Here is a 20,578-nt window from a genome sequence, read left to right on the forward strand (position 1 = left end):
TTTTGGATTTTATTTTGTTTTAAAATTCCTGGAAATTTATTGGTGTTCCTTACAAAAAATAAATATTGGTGCAAAAAAATTACATTTTGGGGTTAATGTTGGGAGATGGGAGAACAGATAAAAAGCAACAAATTGAGACAACTAAGCATATTGAAATTAAAAGCAGTTTAATTCTGTGGTTTGTATCACCACTAACAATATGTGCATGAACGCATGGGTGGGTGTGTGGTGGATATATTCACACTGCAAAAAACCCAACCCACAGCAGCAAGTCTCAGAGCCTGGCTCAACTGACTGGAGTTTGTGTTACAGGCAGGGCCGGCACTACCATTTAGGCAGCCTAGGCAATCGCCTAGGGCGCCAGAATAATTGGTGGGCGCCGTTTTGCCGGAGGGGGCGGCAGGCGGCTCCGGTGGAGCTGCTGCAGTGGTGCCTGCGGAGGGTCCGCTGGTCCGCGGCTCCAGTAGAGCTGCCGAAGTCGTGCCTGCGGACGGTCAACTGCTCGCGTGGCTCCGGTGGACCACCCGCAGGCACCACTGCAGCAGCTCCACCGGAGCTGCGGAGCACCGGACCCTCCGCAGGCATCACTGCGGGAGCTCCACCGGAGCCGCAGGACCAGCGCGCGGGGCGCTGAAATTGCCGTCCGCCTAGGGCGCTCAAACCCCTAGTGCCGGTCCTGGTTACAGGGCCAAAAATAGCAGTGTAGACATTCCCTCTTGGGCAGGAGACCAGGCTCTGAAACTCTCCCCCCTTGCCATGTTTCAGACCCCAGGCTCCAGCCCAAACTGTAATATCTATGCTGTTATTCTTGGCCCCTTTGTGCAAGCCCCAGGAGCCTAAGTCAGTTGACCCAGGCTCAGAGACTTGGTGCAGCAGGGTTTTTTGGGTTTGGTTTTGGGTTGGAATGTAGATGTACCCTGTGTATCTTCCACTACGCTGCCTTTCTTTGACAGACACCCTTGCCTTTACACAATGACTCATTTATGATTAACATAAGCACATCTCCCTAATGTAATGTATTGCATTTTCTTAACGGGATCAGTATTTTCATATATGTGAGTGGTCCAAAATTTGGGTGAAAATTCATTTAAAAATACTTTTTGTAAAACTTGGGAAACTTTAGGTAAAAACTGGTAAAATCTGAAAACAAAGGGCCTTGAATGCAGTTATGCTGTTGGAAAAAATCCAGAAAAAGAAAGAAAGCAGGGAGACTGGATGGCTCAAGGAATTGACAGTCCTTTAACCTTTCAGTTTCAGGTTCAGTTCCACCCAGGCTATTAATGATAAAAATGTACAATCTGACTATACTGTAGGAGCCTAAATGAAGTAAGTTTGGCAGTCTAACTGACAGGTGGACTTGTGTCCATATCATGAAAAATTATCAAAATAATTGGCAAAGAGGCCAGGTCCTGAATGGGTCACGAAGACTGAAATATCCTCCCACAACCACCAGAGTTCAGGGATTCATAAATTCATAGACTCTAGGACTGGAAAGGGACCTCGAGAGGTCATCGAGTCCAGTCCCCTGCCCTCATGGCAGGACCAAATACTGTCTAGACCATCCCTGATAGACATTTATCTAACCTACTCTTAAATATCTCCAGAGATGGAGATTCCACAACCTCCCTAGGCAATTTATTCCAGTGTTTAACTACCCTGACAGTTAGGAAATTTTTCCTAATGTCCAGCCTAAATCTCCCTTGCTGCAGTTTAAGCCCATTGCTTCTTGTTCTATCATTAGAGGCTAAGGTGAACAAGTTTTCTCCCTCCTTCTGATGACACCCTTTTAGATACCTGAAAACTGCTATCATGTCCCCTCTCAGTCTTCTCTTTTCCAAACTAAATAAACCCAGTTCTTTCAGCCTTCCTTCATAGGTCATGTTCTCAAGACCTTTAATCATTCTTGTTGCTCTTCTTTGGACCCTCTCCAATTTCTCCACATCTTTATTGAAATGCAGTGCCCAGAACTGGACACAATACACCAGTTGAGGTCTAACCAGCGCAGAGTGGAGCGGAAGAATGACTTCTCATGTCTTGTTTACAATGCATCTGTTAATGCATCCCAGAATCATGTTTGCTTTTTTTGCAACAGTATCACACTGTTGACTCATACTTAGCTTGTGGTCCACTATGACCCCTAGATCTCTTTCTGCCATACCCCTTCCTAGACTGTCTCTTCCCTTTCTGTATGTGTGAAACTGATTATTCTTTCCTAAGTGGAGCACTTTGCATTTGTCTTTATTGAACCTCATCCGGTTTACCTCAGACCATTTCTCCAATTTGTCCAGATCATTTTGAATTTTGACCCTGTCCTCCAAAGCAGGCTCATTTATTGTCTTGAAGGGTTGGTTAATTATGGAGCAGGGTTAATTATGGAGGAGAGTGGCAAAAAATACCTTGAGAAGAGTCCAGAAAATCATGTTGTTATATTTATTACTTTATTATATTATATATTTTATATCTGGTTGTGTCCATAATGTCAATTGCTGTAAAAACAAAAATGAAGGCTCAGTACCTGCCCTGAAGAGATTAGAATGTGGAAAATTCACCAAATGACAAAGCATAAGGAAAAGGGGACAAAATACAAGTGAAGTCAAGGTAATGACTCCTTATGTCTTAATTGCTCATTTAAAAAAAAATTCGATATGCAGATTATCCCCAATTGTCCTTCAACCCTTCTACTTTTAATCAGATAATTTCTTAAAAGGTTGGAGCGGTGATGTTGATGATGAGGATATATGTTACAATGAAATGAAGCTTATGGGTTATAGCTAAGGAGGTTGATCCTTCACTAAGAATAAAAATAGATGCTAATTTAGCAAAAATATTAGTAAAATAAATAGTCATTATTTAAAAATCTTTTCAGCATCATAAATCCTCAAATTAACAGTGAGCTCTTAATTTTAGCAAGAATAGATTGATAGTGTTTTTCCATCTGTTTGAGTGTTATTTAAAGCAGATTCAGCAATACGGTATTTTTACACCTCTCAGATACTTTACTTAGTGCATCAGTCTCTCCAGAAGCCTGTCTGTAGTTTAATTAGAGAGAAAATAATTCCATATTGGGTACTTCTGAAAGAAACATTTTATGTACCTCACTAATGCAAGCACTGTGTATTTTAATGTAATATTTTTAGCAGTATACATTCTAGACTTGGATTTTCTAGGAGATATAAAATGTTTACGTTTACTAGTGATTTGGAAAACACTTCTGATCTGACCTTTACTTACAAATGTCAAAGATAGATGAGCTGTTCCTCACAATTGTGTATTGTGGTGCTTTCTGCAAGACTGAGTGCCCTCAGTTGTGAAACTGACACTAGTCACTACCCAAAAGTCTGACATAGCAGATGGTCAGTAGCTTTTACAGGAAAACATCAGCTCTAGTTCAGTATTTCCTTCAACAGAATATGATGTTGTGATGGTAATGTTAATTATCCCTTTCACAAGAGAAAGGAAGCATACATTATTTACTAGGCTCACTAGCATGAGTTTGTGATTCAAGCCATCAGCTTTTTCAGAGCAGCTTAACTGTGTGCAGGTTTTGAAGATGAAAGGCACAGCTGTAGTGTACACATATCTTTGTAACATGCCAATACAAAATGAAATCCATAAATCGTGTTCTTTTAGCGACAGTGTTTATGTGTAAAAAGTTAACAACTACAGTTTTTCTGCAAACACTCACTCTAATAAGGGATAAATGCATGCTGTGGAATAGTTCCTTTCATAGAGTTTAAGACACCTAGCCTGACCTCTTGTATATCAGAAGCCACTACATTTCACCCAGTTACCCCTATACTGAGCCCAAAGACTTTAGTTAGACCAATGCATTTCAGTTTTCAGGCGACTAGACAGCATGCCACAGGCAGAGCACAGGAGCAGCCAACCCACCAGTACTGGAGGTCCCTGTAATGGCAGAGAATTGATTTGGTGAGATATACACAGTTGATCCATATACACTGCTGAGGAAGGGAATCCCCCTTCCCTCCCCAATAAGGTCCTAGCCAATCTGATGGCGAGATGGAAATTTTTTCTTGACCTCCAATCTACTAAGCAGTGTGACACTGAGCATACAAGCAAGGGGTAGCTAGAAAGAGTCTGTTACATTCGAGCAGGGCTCAGGAAGTTAGCACTCCTAGGTTCTAATCACAACTACAACTGATTTACTGTGTGACTTGGGGTGAATTATTTAGGCTAGATTTTTGAAAGATATGGTGGGGCCACTTTTCACAGGTTCGATGGACCTACAACTCCCTTGCCTTCAACTGGAGTTTTGAGGCTCAGCACTTCTTGAAATCAGGCCAAAGTTGGGTCACAAAAACTAGGTCATCAAAAAACAATGGTTACTTGAAAACTTTACTTTTCTGGCCTCATCTTCCCCATCTACAGATCATATTTTCCCTCCATGTAAGAAAGCTTTATTTATGCATGTTTTTAAAGGGCTTTTGAGATCTTTGGATGAAAAGTGCAGTGGAATTTACACAGTATTATGTATTTTAGTGGGAAGGAGAGAGCCCATAGGAAATAAATTGCCATTAACAGAGGGACATATGGATGGAAATAAAAACTACTGTCTGGAAAAAAAAAGCTCCCTAAGGGAGGTCTGGCAGCAGTAGTGGAAGTAGATGCATAAGCTACAAACTTCTGTGCTTCAGCATATCTGAGGTTAAGGGCTACTCTGACCACATCCAGCCCTCCTCAGGGGCTTGATCCTCTTACGTGTTGAGTACTCTAGCTCTGATCCAGAGAAGCACATAAGCACCTGCTTAACTTTAAGCATGTAGATAACTCGGTTGGGATCAATAGGACTGTTCCCCAAAGTCATGGCTTGCCTTCATTTTCCATCACCAAATCTCTACAAAATCTATCTCTCTGCTTTTGTCACTTTTCATTCCCTTCTTTGTTTTACCCAAGTAATACAACTGACGGCGCCATTCCTATCTTCTGCCTGTTCTTATCTCTGAGCCTTTCCATATATCCAAATTCCAATCCCTGATCCAATCTGCTGTGCCCCCCCCAACTCTTCCTTCAAGTGATGTCTTACCACCAGGTCTATTAACCCAAGGGCTCCCCTCAAACATGTTAAATTTGTTGTTGTTTTTTAATAAAAATAAAAAAATCCTAGAACACAGAGTTCTTGTGGTGAACCATTTCCTCAACCTTCCCCAGCCCCACCTCCTTAGAATTGCTTCAGGATCATTTTACATTCTATTAGAATTGTAATAACTATAGAAATTAGAGACAGAAAATACCTGTTAAGTCTTTGAATCCTTGCCTGTGGCAATTTGCTACAATACATTGTTTCTTACAATAAGCCCAGTCCTGATTCACAAGCTAATACTGCACTAACAACTGAAAAGCCCCTTTTCACTGAAGTCATGGCATACATAGTATCAATTCATGCATTTAAAAAAATATCTGGAGCTCATTTTATAGACTCTGTTCACACACACAAAAAACATAGCGAAGATTGTTGGAGTAAGTCAAGTCCATAGAATCTGTCCTGTAATACATGCAATATGCAGAGTGACTAATGTTCATGAGTCCTTCAATTGTGTAAACATTTCCTGATTGCAATACTCCTGGACGTCTCTTTCAGTCAGACATGCACAATTGTGCAATTTGACCTCTTCCAGTGAGTTTGGAACTATTATGTTACAGCTTGCTGTAAATTACAGAGGAGATGCTCCCTTTTTAAAATTTTCTTTCTTTTATTCCCCCTATGTCTAACTGTTGTTTTTGTATGGTATGATGAAGATACATTTGAAAAGGGAATGAAGGGAAGGGAGTGGCAAATAAAAAAAAATAAAGAAAAAGAACAGAAAATGAGCAGAAGATTGCACAAGAGGTTAAGATAAATAAGGCCTTTCCCAAGCATATTAGGAACAAAACAACTCATCCTTATTTAATGCTTTTTAAAACTATTTGTGTATTTCTAACCCTGTTAATTTATATGAATGATGCAATTGCTAAAGAAATAATGCCTAAATTCTACTCCCTTTTTAAACAGCTGAGCAGCAAAATGGAAAAGAACAACTTTTATTAAAAGTGATGAAATTCAGCTATATACAATCAAATGCAGCTCCTGCTTCTAGCCCTAACAAGACTCCCATTGACTTCAATGTGAGCAGGATCAGGCCTTTATTGACTATTTTATCCTTTGTTCTCTCTCCGTCCTGCAGTCCCAGAAATTAATTTTACATTTGTTCCAAGGACCCCAAAGCGCGTTGTCACTCCTATCTCTTCCAGAAATGAGTTCCATAATCATGGGTCAGTTGCCAAAAAAGATGTTTCCTGGAAAGTTAACAATTCCATTGTTCCAGTGTAATGTAGTTACTATGGGAGGTTATGATCAGTGGTGAGCTGGAGCAGGTTCCCACAGGTTCCCAAGAACTGCTTGCTAAAATTAGATCTCCATGGAGAACCGGTTGTTAAAGGACCAGGAGGTGGGCAAAGAACTCCAGTCCGTGGGCCGGACCATCCTGTTGCTCCCAGGATTCCCAGCTGGGGAGGCTGAGGCTCTTTGGGCCCCTCCCCCGCTTTCCCCCAGCTGCAGCATGGCCAGCTGCTGGCACCAGCTGGGCAGCTCAGCTGAGCTCTCGAGTCGTCCTGCTGCCACTTTTTGAGAGGCCCAGCAAGGTGGGGGGGGGGGGCTGCTGCAAGCTCCAGGGCTGGCCAGAGGGGAGGGGGTAAGTGGGGCAATTGGCCCAGGCCCTTTAGAGGCCCCCGGCCCCACAGGGATGTCTCTCTTGGCCCCTTCCCCGCTCCCCACCGCAGAGCTGCAGCATGGCCAGCAGCTGGGCAGCTCAGCTGAGCTCCTGAGTCGTCCTGCTGCTTTGAGCTGCCAGCAAAGTAAGGGGTGGGGGCTGTGAGCTGCAGGGCTGGTGGGGGGACAAATGGGGCAATTTGCCCCAGGCTCTGCATGGGCCCCTGGCCCCACAAATATGTCTCCCCCCTGCTTCGGCCCCTCCCCCCCTTAAATCAGAACTTTATATAGGGAACTGGTTGTTAAGATTTTGGCAGCTCATCACTCGTTATGATCACAGGGAGTGGGGTGGTTCCTCAAGTAACTTGAGTCACTTTTAGGGAGAACTTTGCAGATTGAGGACTGAAACCTTGAATATGACATCTTCTGTGCAAAACAAAACCCCATAGCAGTGAGTCTCAGAGCACAGACCAACTGACTCGGGCTAGCACTATGGGGCTAAAATCTGATTCTGAAACCAGGCATGGAGGTTGGGTCTCAGAGCCTTCCCCTGTGGAAATGTCTACACTACTATTTTTAGCTCCATAGTGTAAGCCCAAGTCAGCTAACCTGGGCTATGAGCCTCACTTCCTCTGGGGGGCTGAGATGGGTGGGAGAGGTCAATGTAGACATAATCAGCATTCAATGGGGAGCCAGCCAGTAAAGACAGCAAAGCATCAAGGTAATATGTTCTAGGCAGCATGCACTGTTCAACAGATAACCTTCTAGGTTGTGAACCAGTTGAAGCAATTTTAAAGTACAGAGTGTAGTAACAATAAAATCTAGAGGTTGTAAATATGGAGATTGTCATGGTAAACTCTGGATTTGATCTCTTCTCAAAGCTTTCTCAAGAACTCCAGCTTTAAGAAGATTCTGACCTCATCACACTCAGCTCATGAAACAGATTAAACCCTACAGGTAATATTTTCAAAAGTACCTAAGTGACTGAGGAGCCTAACTCCCATTTTCAAAAGTGACTAGAGTCAAAGTGACTTGCCTTGGAAAGTATGGCTTACTCCAAGTCCCTAAATTGCTTTTGAAAATGGGACGTAAGCACTACACCAGTGTGGCTGCAAGCTATTTTACTACCCTAATAAACATGCCCTAATAAACAATACACCCACTTTTTGATGGTGTATGAGAACCTGAGCCATATTTCTTTATGCAAAGTCAGGCTGGAACTCTGTTTATGGCCAAAAGGGGGGAAAGATTTATTCATGTTTGAAATACACAGCAACAAAGTTCTTGAGCTGAGCTGCATAAGGTAGAGAAAAATATATTGTCTCCTGGGCTTCCCACTTACACGTAACTTCTTTTAATTTGTCATACAAGCCACCATTTTACCAAAATCTGTAATGCCATGGTACCATATAGCTCCCCTTACCAAGTGCTAAACTACAGGTTTCTGAAGCAAAATGTCCTAAAAATTAAGCTCTTGCATCTCACAACTGATGAGTGTTGTTTTAATTTCCTATATTTCAGAAGCAGTGCTGATCTCCTGGGTAACGGGGAAAGCTTGAAAAGGCAACCAGTCTGCAGGAAACATGAAAAAAAAAAACACATGAGCAGTGCCATGAATTGAAGAACAAGGACGAGCAAAAATGACTCATGCCCTGCCATTCATGAAAAGTGCAGTGTCTAAGAAAAGTGTGTCCTGTACAACTACACATTTTTACAGACCAGATGCTGACTCACTGAAAATATTAGGAGTACATAAACAGGAAGCTGAGATTGTGACCACAGACAATCAGCATCTGATAGAAAGTGCTGAGTAAGCTTTAAAGTATTTCTGTGCCAGCAAATAGGAACTCTTCAACTAATCTAATGTCATTTCTTTGGATTTAGCCTCTAAGTAAAATTTCTTAATGTTTGTTTTCCCCGCCCCCCCGAAGTGTTTCAGAAGGGCTAGTTGGCACACTGACAAATAAGGGCCTGAGCCTGCCATCTGCTAGCACATTGTGGAAAGTACTGAGGGCTCTCAATGCCCATTGAACTCAGGGTTCCTCAGCCTCTCCTAAAAGGGCTTCAGTCGGCTCTAGGACACAGTCCTAAATACCCTTCCCTTAAGAATGGCCAGTTTTGCTCAGGTTTAAAACAATGGAAATGGAGCATATTCAGACCCTGAAAAAAGGGTTTTTTTAATCTGCTAGCTACACCCCACTGTTTTTGCATGTGGCATTGTTCTGTAATATCTCAAACTAGACGCAAGAGCTGTGACAAAGGTGCCAGCTTGGAAAGCTAACTCGTAGCTTTTTTTAATAAAATGTGTGTTCTGAATGGGTTAAACAGACTTTGCAAACTATTGCTGACTGGAATTGCTTTGAAAAGTAGCTAAACAGCTGGACTCTCTGCTTTGTAATACCATATACTCTCTAAATTGGGCACCAAGATTTCTGAATGTCAATTACTGCAGAACAGTTCAGCTGCTTCAATGTCTGCAGAAAGAGAAAAAAATGACACCAGCTGTGAGGCTTCCCAGGGTTGTGAGGCACCTTGCTACCACTTGTCCTTGGCATGAGAAAACATTATCTGTGCCTGCCTGGCATAGGCCCAGACTCTGTGGATTCTCAGGTGCTCAAGCACCCATGGAAAAAAAATAGGTTTACCATGGTTGCTGTTCTGGCATCCCTGGGGCTGGCCACCAATCAGCTGTTCAGTGGCTGGTTCTGTGTCCCCATCAGCTCTTCAGTGGCTGCACCACCAATCAGCTGTTGAGCAGACTGCCCCGCCCATCAGCTGTTGAGTGGGGCTGCCCCACCACTCACTCCTCTCTGCCCCCTCCCCCTTCACTGCCCTTAAGGCAGGATTGGGCAGAAAGGAGCCAGCAGAGGGCAGGAGGTGTTCAGGGCAAGGAGTTTTGGGGGAGCAGGGATGGGAAGAGATGGAGTGGGGGCGGGGCCCCAGGAGAAGGGATGGAGCCAGTGTTGGGTACCCACCGGCAAAACCAAAATTCAGTACTTGTGTTGCCTGGAGCCAGCTCTCTAACCCCATCAGCCATGGGCAACACAAGCACTCAAGGCCTGCACCTAGCTTGCTGTCTCTCTACAGGCTAGAGATAAGCATACTTCAACCCCCAAGCCTTCCGAGTGTCCTCTGGAGTGTCCAGTCCCAGGCCCACTCACAGAATTTGCCGATCTACTGCTCCCAAAGAAGCAGTACACACCAGCTTACCCTTTTCATCTCAGGATTGCCTCTCCATTTAACATACAGCACTTAGATACGGGTATAGCAAAAACAAGTTTATTTAACAAAGAGTAGAGATTAAATGAGAGCAAGTAGATATATTGAAAACAAATGGTTACATGTAAAATAAAATCATAACGTGCATTGTAGAAGCTAGTCTTACTAAACTAGTCACTGCCATATCTTATAGTATTACTCATCATCATTTTCAGCCAGGCAAGCTGGGATCCATTTCTTATGAAACAAGCCACACTCTCAGCTTGTCTTCTCAGTGATGGGTCCCAGGTGTATCTTAGTACCTCCAGTTATTGTCTTTACTCATAAACAGCATGATGCACCTCTGACTCCCAAACCTGCCCCAGCTGTTTCTGTTTTTTCCTGCAGATCTTCTCTCAGGTGAATTCACAATCTCTCTATTAGCCTCAGGCTCAGTAATGCAAATAGGCCTCCATTTTGATACAGACACTGCACAATACACACCTGACAAGACAGAGAGAGGTAAGTACCTCCTACCCCTTGCCAGAACAGAGTCTGTCCAAGGCCTGTCACCTACTGGTGACCTGCTTCTAACTTCAAGGTTTGAAGAACATAATTTCCAGTATAGATACATAACTGCTTAACTATTATCCATACATATCTTTTGCAGAGACTATGATGACCAGTAAGCCAGTGGGTCTTGGTACACACCTTAGATGCCACCCTTTGGTGAATTAGTATGTGTGTACCAGACCCAGGGGTAAAACTTCATGCATCTTCTCTGTGCCCTCTGTCAGTTGGCATCAAGAGGTCCCCGCACACACCACCAAAATCTCACCAAAGCAGCTACCGCTGTTAAATTTAACATAGGGAACGACTTGACATTTGTTTAGATCAGCAGTGCTATGCAAAATGGTATCAGAATTAGCCAGTTATGGTCTGCAGCTTCAATATTCCAGAAAGACAGAGGTGAAAGTAAGCCTGTCCAGTCCAGTCCGGTGTACCGGCAAGAGTCAGTACTTCGTGCTGGACCGCATCGATTTCCATGGCGGGGATTGAAAGGGCTCAGAGCTCCCCCCCGCTGCGGGCAGCCCAGAGCCCTTTGAATCTGGGCCGCAGCTGAGGTTTAAAGGGCTCAGAGCTCCCAACCGCTGCGGGCAGCCCAGAGCTCTTTAAATCCCGACTGCAGCTCCGGCGGCAGGGCTGCGGCTGGGATTTAAAGGGCTCAGAGCTCCCTGTGGCTGCGGACAGCCCAGAGCCCTTTGAATCCCAGCCATGGCTCTGGCAGCTGCGCTGGGGCCAGGATTTAAAGGGCTCAGGGCTCCTCTCAGCAGCAGGAGCTCGGGGCCCTTTAAATCCCTGCCCCAGCCCCGCAAAGCTCAGGGTTACCCTGGGGGCAGCAGCCCCGGGCCCTTTAATTTGCCCTTGAGCCTGGGGGGCGGGGCTCCCAGCCACCTCTTCAGCCCCTGGTTGATTTAAAGGCCCTGGGGCCCCCAGCGACAGCCGGTGCCCCGGGGCCTTTAAATCTTGAGAGGTCACGCCTCTTCCGGATGAGGTCACGCCTCTTCTGGATGAGGCCACGCCCCCTCAGGACTCTGGCAGTACCGGTAAGTCCTGTAAGTTACTTTCACCCCTGCGGAAACGAAAGGGAAACAGAGTATCACTGGGAAGGTGATGGGCGGTCTGTTAACATGAGGTATAGGGAGAGGTAGTACCTGCCTGAAGGAAGTTGCAGTATTGGTCAAATACAAAAAAAACAGCTCAGCCACAATTCTGACTGGTATAATCATGTTATAAGCTGAAGGCCATGCAGCAATCTTGCAGAGGTCATTGTTGCAAGGCTTTCTGGAGAAAGCAAACCCAATTCTTTGTTGCCCTGTACTGCGTACACTCCCCTACACTAGTATAAAGTTAGTGATAAGTGGGTGTAAAATGCTGCCCCACCAGAATGATATATTTTACACCATTTTACACCTTCACAAGGTGCAGGGCAAGGAAGACTCAGGGCTAGAATATCTTAAGAAGAGATTTGATGCAATAGCCAAAGAGCGGTACACAGGAAGAGGGAGATTGTTCCAAGAGAACAATTCTGTACTTTAAAATAAATCTTAGATAATGTTAAAAAATAGATCATCAAAAATATTTTCATTCAGTTTTTTAAAAGTGACCTGAGTTCTGGTGAAAGGTACTAGAGATTGACAACCGTGCAGCCTGACACTCTACCACAGAACAGGGCAGCATAAGCAATGACATTGGAAACTTCCATATGGTGCCTTGAGAATGTGCTTCACCTTTTTTTTGGCTTGGAAGTGCCACATGTGGAGGTGACTGGGTTGTCCATTTTCCATGCATGTTCATCTTTGGCCTCCCTCCTGAGTATGGCAGTAAGGGTGACCATTAGCGTTAAATGTGCCAGGCACAACGATCTACTAGGAGATGGCTTGAGACTGCCCACACATTTCACCAAATCTACTAAGCAGCTGTCAAATGGTAATCATGTTTACACACTATCTATCTAGTCCAGATTCATACTAGTAACTGCAGGCGTGTTTGAAGGCACCTCTGTGAGTGAAATATATCAGCCTCATTTTACAAAAGGGCAAACTGAGACACAGAGGGCCAAATTTGCCCTGATATAACATCTTGGGATCCAATGGAATTACATCAGTGGTGAATTTGTCCCAGAAAGCTTAAATAACATGTATACAGTCACTTGGTGAGCCCATAGAGAACCATGTCAGCACTAAAACTCAGGAGTTCCCAGCTCCCACTCCCACAGTAAAGTCACTATTCTGCTCCTCAAACAGGGAGTAAGGATTTAGAGGTACCATTGAAACATCATGACTACAAGTGCAAATGGTCCTTTTATTTTGACTGCTGGATTTCAGAAGTGGGCTGAGTGGGCTGGCACAGGGGATTCAATACATTGGAAATTATTTAAAGACTTTAATGGAGCTGGCTGAATTATTCATTGTGAATAATTCATCTGACCAATGTGGGAATTTTTTTGGCAAATAAATTATTCATAATTCTTTTTTTATTATTATTCAGCCATCTCCAGACTTGAACAAGGCTTGGAATTTGGCACTGCGTATTTTTTGCCTGTCAAAAGGAGTACAAAAGAGTTCTCTTCTTTTATTTCTGGTGCCTGAATTTATTTTTCTTCCTTGTTCAGTTGGTTATGATTTATGAGAGGGTATGGACAAAAATAACTAAGGTGTTCCCTCTCCAGGCTTTAGGTCATGAATGTTCACGCTGTTTCATGCATAAACAGCTAAAACAGGAAAAACTCAGTTTCCCTATGTAGTTGCTTATATTGAGTGATGTTTAATGAAACCCCAGTTTCTCCACCTATTTTTCCTCATGCACTTTAGTACTGTATGTATAGTCAACTCAATTCCTCAGTCTCTGACCATTTCATGAAGCCCGGTGATTGCCCTTGGGGGAGGAGACAACAGCATTTACTATGCTACCACACAGTGATACTGAAATATCACAAGTCTTTTTGCTACTTAAAATAGAAAATAAATGCACTGATTTTTTAGTATTGGGAAATGTGTGTTTATTTTAAGTGGCAACTGTTGCCACTTATATCTAGTTCATATATAGGAGGCTGTGTCTAATTTAGGGAGGATGGGGAAGAAGGTGTTAGACTTGGTTGCAACAGCATACCTGTGGTTTAAATTCAGGCGCACTAAGCCAATCATCTACTGCATAACACTGGGGAAAGTTGTTTAATTACCCTGCGCCTCAAGTAATAACTTACCTATACAAATGAGTATAAGTGGGACCAAACTGTAAATTATACACTGTATCATTTGCATTAATAGGTGCATATCAAAGAACAAGGTATTTTCAGTTATTGGTGGGCTATTCCAACCCACATATCATTCTCTCTTTGTACATCTGTGCTCTCCTGGGACCATTTTCATTATGTTATGATAGGCTGATTAATCCATTATCTGCACTCAGCCTTTATCAAGATTAAGTGACATACCAATTTCAAAGCATTAGACAAATTGTCAAGGCAGGCAGTACCATTTAGACATCAATATGTGTTGCAGACACATTTGTATCTAAAATTCATGAGGACTGCATCTTCCAGAGATGTTTTTCAAAGCAAATACATTCATAAGGGATCCTTAGAGCCATGCCAATATGATTTGTTTGAGGCTATGGATACTGTGCAAAAATGGATTTTGGCCCATACTAAATCTGAGCCATTAGGAGTCATTTTGCTATATATAAGGGGCACTTTGAGGTACACATTCAAAGAAGAGGTAATTCCAGAAGAGCAGAGGCATAGCAATAATGAGACTATGTCAGTTCTGCTTTGTAAGATACATTAAGCCAAGTTGTGCCCTATTCTGAAACCCAGATGCAGGTAACGCTATCCCCCAGATAGTCTACAGGGATTGGCAACCTTCGGCACACGGCCCATCAGGGTAATCCGCTGGGGGGTCGTGAGACATTTTGTTTATGTTGACCATCTGCAGGCATGGCCCCCCCTCCGCAGCTCCCGGTGGCTGTGGTTTGCCATTTGGCCAATAGGAGATGCAGGAAGTGGCAGCCAGCACATCCCTGCGGCCACACTGCTTCCCACAGCTCCCATTGGCCAGGAACGGTGAACCACGGCCACTCGGAGCTGCAGGGGGCCGTGCCTGTGTATGGTTAACATAAACAAAATGTCTCACGACCTGCCAGTGGATTACCCTTATGGACCACGTGCTGAAGGTTGCCGACCTCTGGTCTACACCATAAATTAAAGCTGCCTTCCTCTTGTGGAACCCCCTCAAGTGCAGCTGCCCCAACAGTGCAGGTGATTTACAAACCATACCTACCTGTGCTGCTTTGTGTGTAAATCTATAACCAAAGGAGTCAGGCTACCAGAGAAAAGTATAGCACAAGCCAATGGCTGGAAGTTGAAGGGAAGCTAGACAAATTCAGACTGGAAATAAGGTGTACATTTTAATGGCCAGCATAATTAACCATTGAAACAACTTACCAAGGGTTGTTTTGGATTCTCCATTGCTGACATTTTTAAAATCAAGATTGGATGTTTTTCTAAATGATCTGCTCTGGGAATTATTCTGGGAAGTTCTCTGGCCTGAGTTATACAGGAGGTCAGACTAGATGATCACAACAGTCCTTTCTAGCCTTAAGATCTATGAATCTATACACTTACATTACTAAGTTCTGAATTGTTAAGCTAGTATTAATAGTGATGGAAACTTGTACTATAATCTTTTAAAACTGAGCTCTAATATGAACAGTAAAACTGCAGCCAGAAGTAAGACTCAGATAGAAGAATTATAATTAAAATACAATTGCAGACTACACGTGGCGAGAAATGCTTCTCTCCACAAGTATTTTTCCAATTGCTATGTTAAGCAAAATTATGGCAGTTTTCTTTTAAGCTCATTGTGGTTTCCAGTTCTTCATCTGTTTGGCTGTGCTGTGCACTTCTGGCATCAGACGGCCGCAGATACAAGGAACAACACATCACTGAGACCATAGACAAGCACCCCACTGTAGGACTGATCAATCAGCAAGGAGGATTGGGCACTTGTCTTGTACTGTTGCTTAGAAAGTAGTGATTTATTGCCGCATCTCATATAGATAAATGAGGTCTGTAGTCAAAGTGGGTCTTCTAATTGAATTACCCAACTAACCAGATGTAAGTAACCTTAAAAGGCCAGGCCATATAAAGAAGACAGTATGCCAGAAGCAAATCTGGCTGACATATTGCACATTAACCCACAGGTCTTCCCTATCTATGATCATTGTTGCATCTTTATGCGCTTAGCGTCTGTTAAATTTTCCTTGTGGAGAAGGCATAAGGTAAACAATTATTGCTACTTAAAGTATTAAGCAGTTAGTGCAGGAAATCCAACTGTTAGTTGGCACTGCTCCTTTTCTAAATGCTTTGCAAACATGAAGGCCCTGTCCTGCAAAGGTCCTGGCCATGTGAAATCAGTTGCAGGATTGGGACTAATTAATGCAATACCTTATGAGCTGGGAAATTATAATTATTGTTTCCACTTTATGGTGAGGAAACTGATGCAGAGATTTATGACATGTCATTTCATTTCTCTGCTGGTACTGAAGCTCTAGATGTAGACTGTAAGGTTTCATATGTGCAGAGGACATTTTTTTACCATCTATTTTGAGAACAAGAACTGGGGCAACAATTTTCTCCTCTATTAGCTTCTACACTTCTTTAGATGTTCACATTCTTCCTCTTCTCATAATCTATACATGTGCACCTAAGGTACATGCCTCCTGGAACTCATCTGGAGTAATGTGTTGTATATTTTAAGGCTAGAAGGATCATTATGATCATCTACTCTGACCTATTGCATTAACATAGTGACTTCTGCATTTTACCCAGTGATTTCTGCATCAATAATTGGAGCCAAGCAACATCATATCTAACCTTGATTTAAAGAGGTCAACTGCTATAAAATTTACCACATCCCCAGGTAAATTGTTCCAGTAGCTAGTTACCCTCGCAGTTAAAAATTGCACCTAATTTCCAGTTTTAAATGGGTCAGCCTTCAACTTCCAGCCATTAGATTTTGTTACAGTTTTGTCTGTTAGATGACAGATCCTTTCATATCAGATAGCCTCCCCATGTAGAGTCATTAGAGATGAGAGACAGCTGAAATTTTTATAACTAAAAATCCTTTATTTTTTCAAAAATGGGAAAATTGTCACAAAAGATTGTCAATGCTGTCAAAATTTTCTATTCTTTGCTAAAAGTGGGTGTGTGTTTGTCAGTTAAATTGTCAAAAATTTTGCTGAAAAGATTACCAAAATATTTCTGTAAGGTGGTCGTGGATCTCTTTCTGTCCATCAGGGAGGGAGACCACACCCCCTTGCTACTGTGCTTCTGGAGTGACTCAGCTCAGGGGGAAATTAGCCAACAGTTAATGGTTCCAGCTTGCAGTCAGGCAGAGGAAAACAGCGGTCTAGGGGGATCAGCTCTTTGGCGGGAAAGACAGCAAAACCATCTGGTATCTGAGCTCGGGCAGGTGACAGACCAATGTAGGCCTCTTGGCCTAAAAGTAGGGAGGCTGCCACCCCCAGGGATGGTATGACAGGGGGATGCAGGCCCACCTGACTCCACTGTATTCCAGCCCAGGGCCCTAACAGTGGTAGAGTGGTCTGCCACTGAGTCAGCAGGGAAATTCGGCAGCAACACCCTGGCTGGCTTGCAGTCAATAACACAGCCAAACTCTATTCGGCTTCCCTGGGCTCCTGCCTTCACTCCCAGTCGGGGTACCTGGATTCCAGGGTCATTGTTCATCCCACTGGGGTAAACGGCTAGTGGCAGCCCCAACAGCTCCTCGGTGTTCCCAGTGCCTGGCAGCTCTGGCAGTCCCTCCATGTCTCTGGCACTGTAAGAACCTCCATCGGTTCTGAGCTCCAGCAGTGTGGGCTGGGCTGGGACATCCCGCTCTTCTGGAAGCTCTCCTCAGGGCTGGCTCTAGGGCTGGCTTCAGCTTCCAGCCTTTGGTTGGAATATATGTTGTTTGACTGCAATCTGCTTGTTCCAGATTGCTCTGTGTAAATGTCCTGTCTTCATCATTATTTGCATATATGCAACCATCCAGCCCTAGGACTCCTTGTTGTTTTTGCATAAAAATAAGAGTCAGACTTTTGGCCATTCAGCTTTTGAATATTAATTAAAATTAAAAATATAATATTGAGCAGTTACTAATTGATTTTTCCACAAATCAAAAGTGACAAATGGATACTCCTAGATTTATAATTATTATAAAGTACAGCTGCAGGCCTAAAGTGGAAAGAATTAATCCTGACCTATAACTGTACACTCAATAGTTTTTCAGAATCAAAGAGTTCATGTAATTTGCAAACTTTTCCCAGAAACGTAAAATGTGAAATGCCTCTTTCTTCTTTTTCCATTTCCTTTACAGAGCTGTGGTTTTGGCTGACTGTCATTTGTAAGAAATGGAATGCTACCTATTAAAAAGCAGCACTAGGGACCTCAGATGCCAGCTGTAAGGAAAGTCCATTATGATATTCCTCATTAATTGTTTTGATTCTTATTGTTGTTTCCATTGTCCAGCTATGCCAGCAGAAGTACAAGAGGCACTGGGTGTGATTTTAATTAGGTTGCAACTTTTTTCTTAAATATCTGGGGGTATCCAGTAGATAAAATTATACAGTGCAGGTAATTCCATAATCCTTTCCATATACTTGAGGGCTGCCATCAGTGCTCCCCCTTACCCATACTGATCCCATCCAGCCTGCTGCTGGGAACCTGTCGTCCACCCCTTGTATAAGGATTAGGGAGGAGCTAACAAATAGCCGGGGAGGGGAAGGTTGGTCTCCACTGTAGAAGTCAGAAGAGCCCCAAACCCCTTTCTCTGCTTCTTTAAAGAGCACCTCTTTTAAATTCTTCACCAATCCAGCCTATCTGATTCGGGTCCATTCCCTATGGAGTATCTGCACTGGGCATCCACCACAAGCTTACAAAATGAGTTGAGACATTATAGCCTAACCCCTCTCTGACCCCACTAGGCCCTTGCTCCCCTGTGGATAAGATGATACAATATTTCTTATTAATTGTTTTGTTTCTTATTGTCCTCATTTTCCTATGTTTCTCTTGCTTATAGTGTGTACTGCTTGTGATTTATCTGGCAAGGCATCAAGCTTTTTAAAAGTTTCAGATTCGTACTGGATCATTTCTAAGATATCTGGAACAAAGTTTCTGGAAAGAGGAAGTTTGGCAAGTATATCAAACACATTCCGCAAATATTGATCCTGATGGCATAGATGTATGTACGGATCAAAGCTGCGGGGAGAGGCAGCTCACAGCTTTTGAAAAACACTAGCTAGCACCTGAGAAGGATTTACTTTGTAGTGCTGAATCTGAAAAGATACCAGTTCTTTTATGATAAAACTGAACTATATTAAGATAAACCATTTAAAGTAATATAATGCACTGGGGTCTCATATAAACCAATGAAGGACAGAAAATTAGATTAAAATCTTTAACTCTGTCCTTAAACTATTCTTTAAAACAACTACAGCCACGACCTACTCTATGTGACTGTAATGCTTATGGAAAGTGCCAAATTGACAGGCCTGGGGACTGAAGTCTTACATGCACGCAGCCAAAGAACAGCTATAGTAATGGATCGTGGCAGTGAAGCTTCTGAATCCTCAACCAAAATAGCTCAGCCCTGATGTGGCAGGACCACTTTGTAATGTGCTATCTATAGTCATTCAGTCCTCAGCCTCTCTGTGGAGTCTAAAGGAGACAATGATGTGTGTGGGTTTTGTAATGTGAATGCCTGTCTTTTGGGAATTGGAGTGAGATCACACAGCTCATTACATATAGGAAATCACACAAGCATCAACTTTCACTCACTGTCATTGCCAACGTGGGCCAGGCTCTATTACCAGGCCCCTAAGTCATCCAATTCCTTAATTCCTACTGTTGTGTCTTGATTTGTAAGATAAATGACTAGCTGACAAATCTGACAATACCCCGTCAAAACACAGTGGATTAAAGAAGGCATTTCCCCTCAGACTTTTTTTGCTTTGGTGTCTTTATAGCTGAGCCTTACAGCTATTTGAACACAGCTTGTTTAGTTTAATTTTCTTTTTGAAAGAAGTGAAGAATACCATTAGAATACAAGGTGGTCTGAGGCTCCTTTGAGCCCAATATCATGTCATTGGACCGATTGAGATGCAGCTGCATTTTAGGTATTATTGTTAATACAGAAGCATAATATACAGCATATAATAGCTGCTGAAGAAGTTAGACATTAAGCTATGGATGTAATAACAGTATCACATTTTAAAGCTAGGACACAGATACTTCTAGCCAGGTTGTACTTTATAGGCACTGGCTTTTTTAAGGGTGATTTTTATTTGCTTGCAATTGTCTGTTATTTCTGTGCTCATGGGAGTCCTTCCATTGACTGCAATGGGGTTTTGCTCAGGCCGTTTCTTAAAATGAAATTTTTTGTTTGTTTGTTTTTGTTTTTGAAGGAAAACAACATTCTTGACTGTACATCTATGGCACGGTCTCGTATAGTTTAGTAGGAAGGAAAGTGATAGAGTTCTATAGAAATTATTGTAAAGCCTATAGAACTGAAAGAGAATTGTCTCCTTTTTTGTAGGTCCCAATAAATGATATTGCAGGGATAAAATTTCTGTTAAATTCTATAATGTGTTTACAACAAAGATATAGAGAAGTCATCGTTTCCTGTTAAAATGTGCGGATTTTTCCTTTGGGAGATCAAACGTGTCAAGTGGCTTATCAATTAAGAGAATGCAAATGTTCATAAAAACATCCATAGGGCTCTGGTTCTGTTTCACCTACACTTATTTTTCTCAATTTACGTCATTGGAGTTGCTCCTGATTTACACTGATGATGCTCAGTAATTAAAAGCAAGGGAGAAGAATGTATAGAGAAAAAAACCCAGCAGATCATAGGCAGTGGGTTATGTATAAAAGTGGAGAGAATAATGTTTGCACAGTTATAGCTACAAGTCTTGTATGGTTTGCTACAAGAATGGGAGACATCCCTTCATAGGGCACAAACTCCAGGCAAGAGTTAGCCGGTGATCTTGGATGACATTGAAACTCATGTCATAAATTGTAGCAGACTTCAAATCAGGTATGAAGAATTAGGG

General features: G+C 42.8%; 1 protein-coding gene across 3 annotated transcripts in view; it reads left to right on the forward strand.

Moving 5' to 3' along the window:
- Positions 1–9,082, forward strand: part of LOC115653702 (chondroitin sulfate proteoglycan 4-like) — a 92,707-nt gene extending 83,625 nt beyond the window's left edge. The window contains exons 10-11 of one of the 3 annotated variants that reach the window (XM_030567261.1): positions 7,588–7,663; positions 8,228–9,082. In XM_030567261.1, the coding sequence (XP_030423121.1) occupies positions 7,588–7,622 (35 nt within the window). In that variant the 3' untranslated portion in view covers positions 7,623–7,663; positions 8,228–9,082. The remainder of the gene's footprint in view (positions 1–7,587; positions 7,664–8,227) is intronic. The other 2 variants (XM_030567260.1, XM_030567262.1) reach the window with 2 other exon arrangements.
- The last annotated feature ends 11,496 nt before the right edge of the window (positions 9,083–20,578 follow it).

Source organism: Gopherus evgoodei, chromosome 6 (assembly GCF_007399415.2).
Source record: "Gopherus evgoodei ecotype Sinaloan lineage chromosome 6, rGopEvg1_v1.p, whole genome shotgun sequence".
Lineage (NCBI taxonomy): Eukaryota > Metazoa > Chordata > Testudines > Testudinidae > Gopherus > Gopherus evgoodei.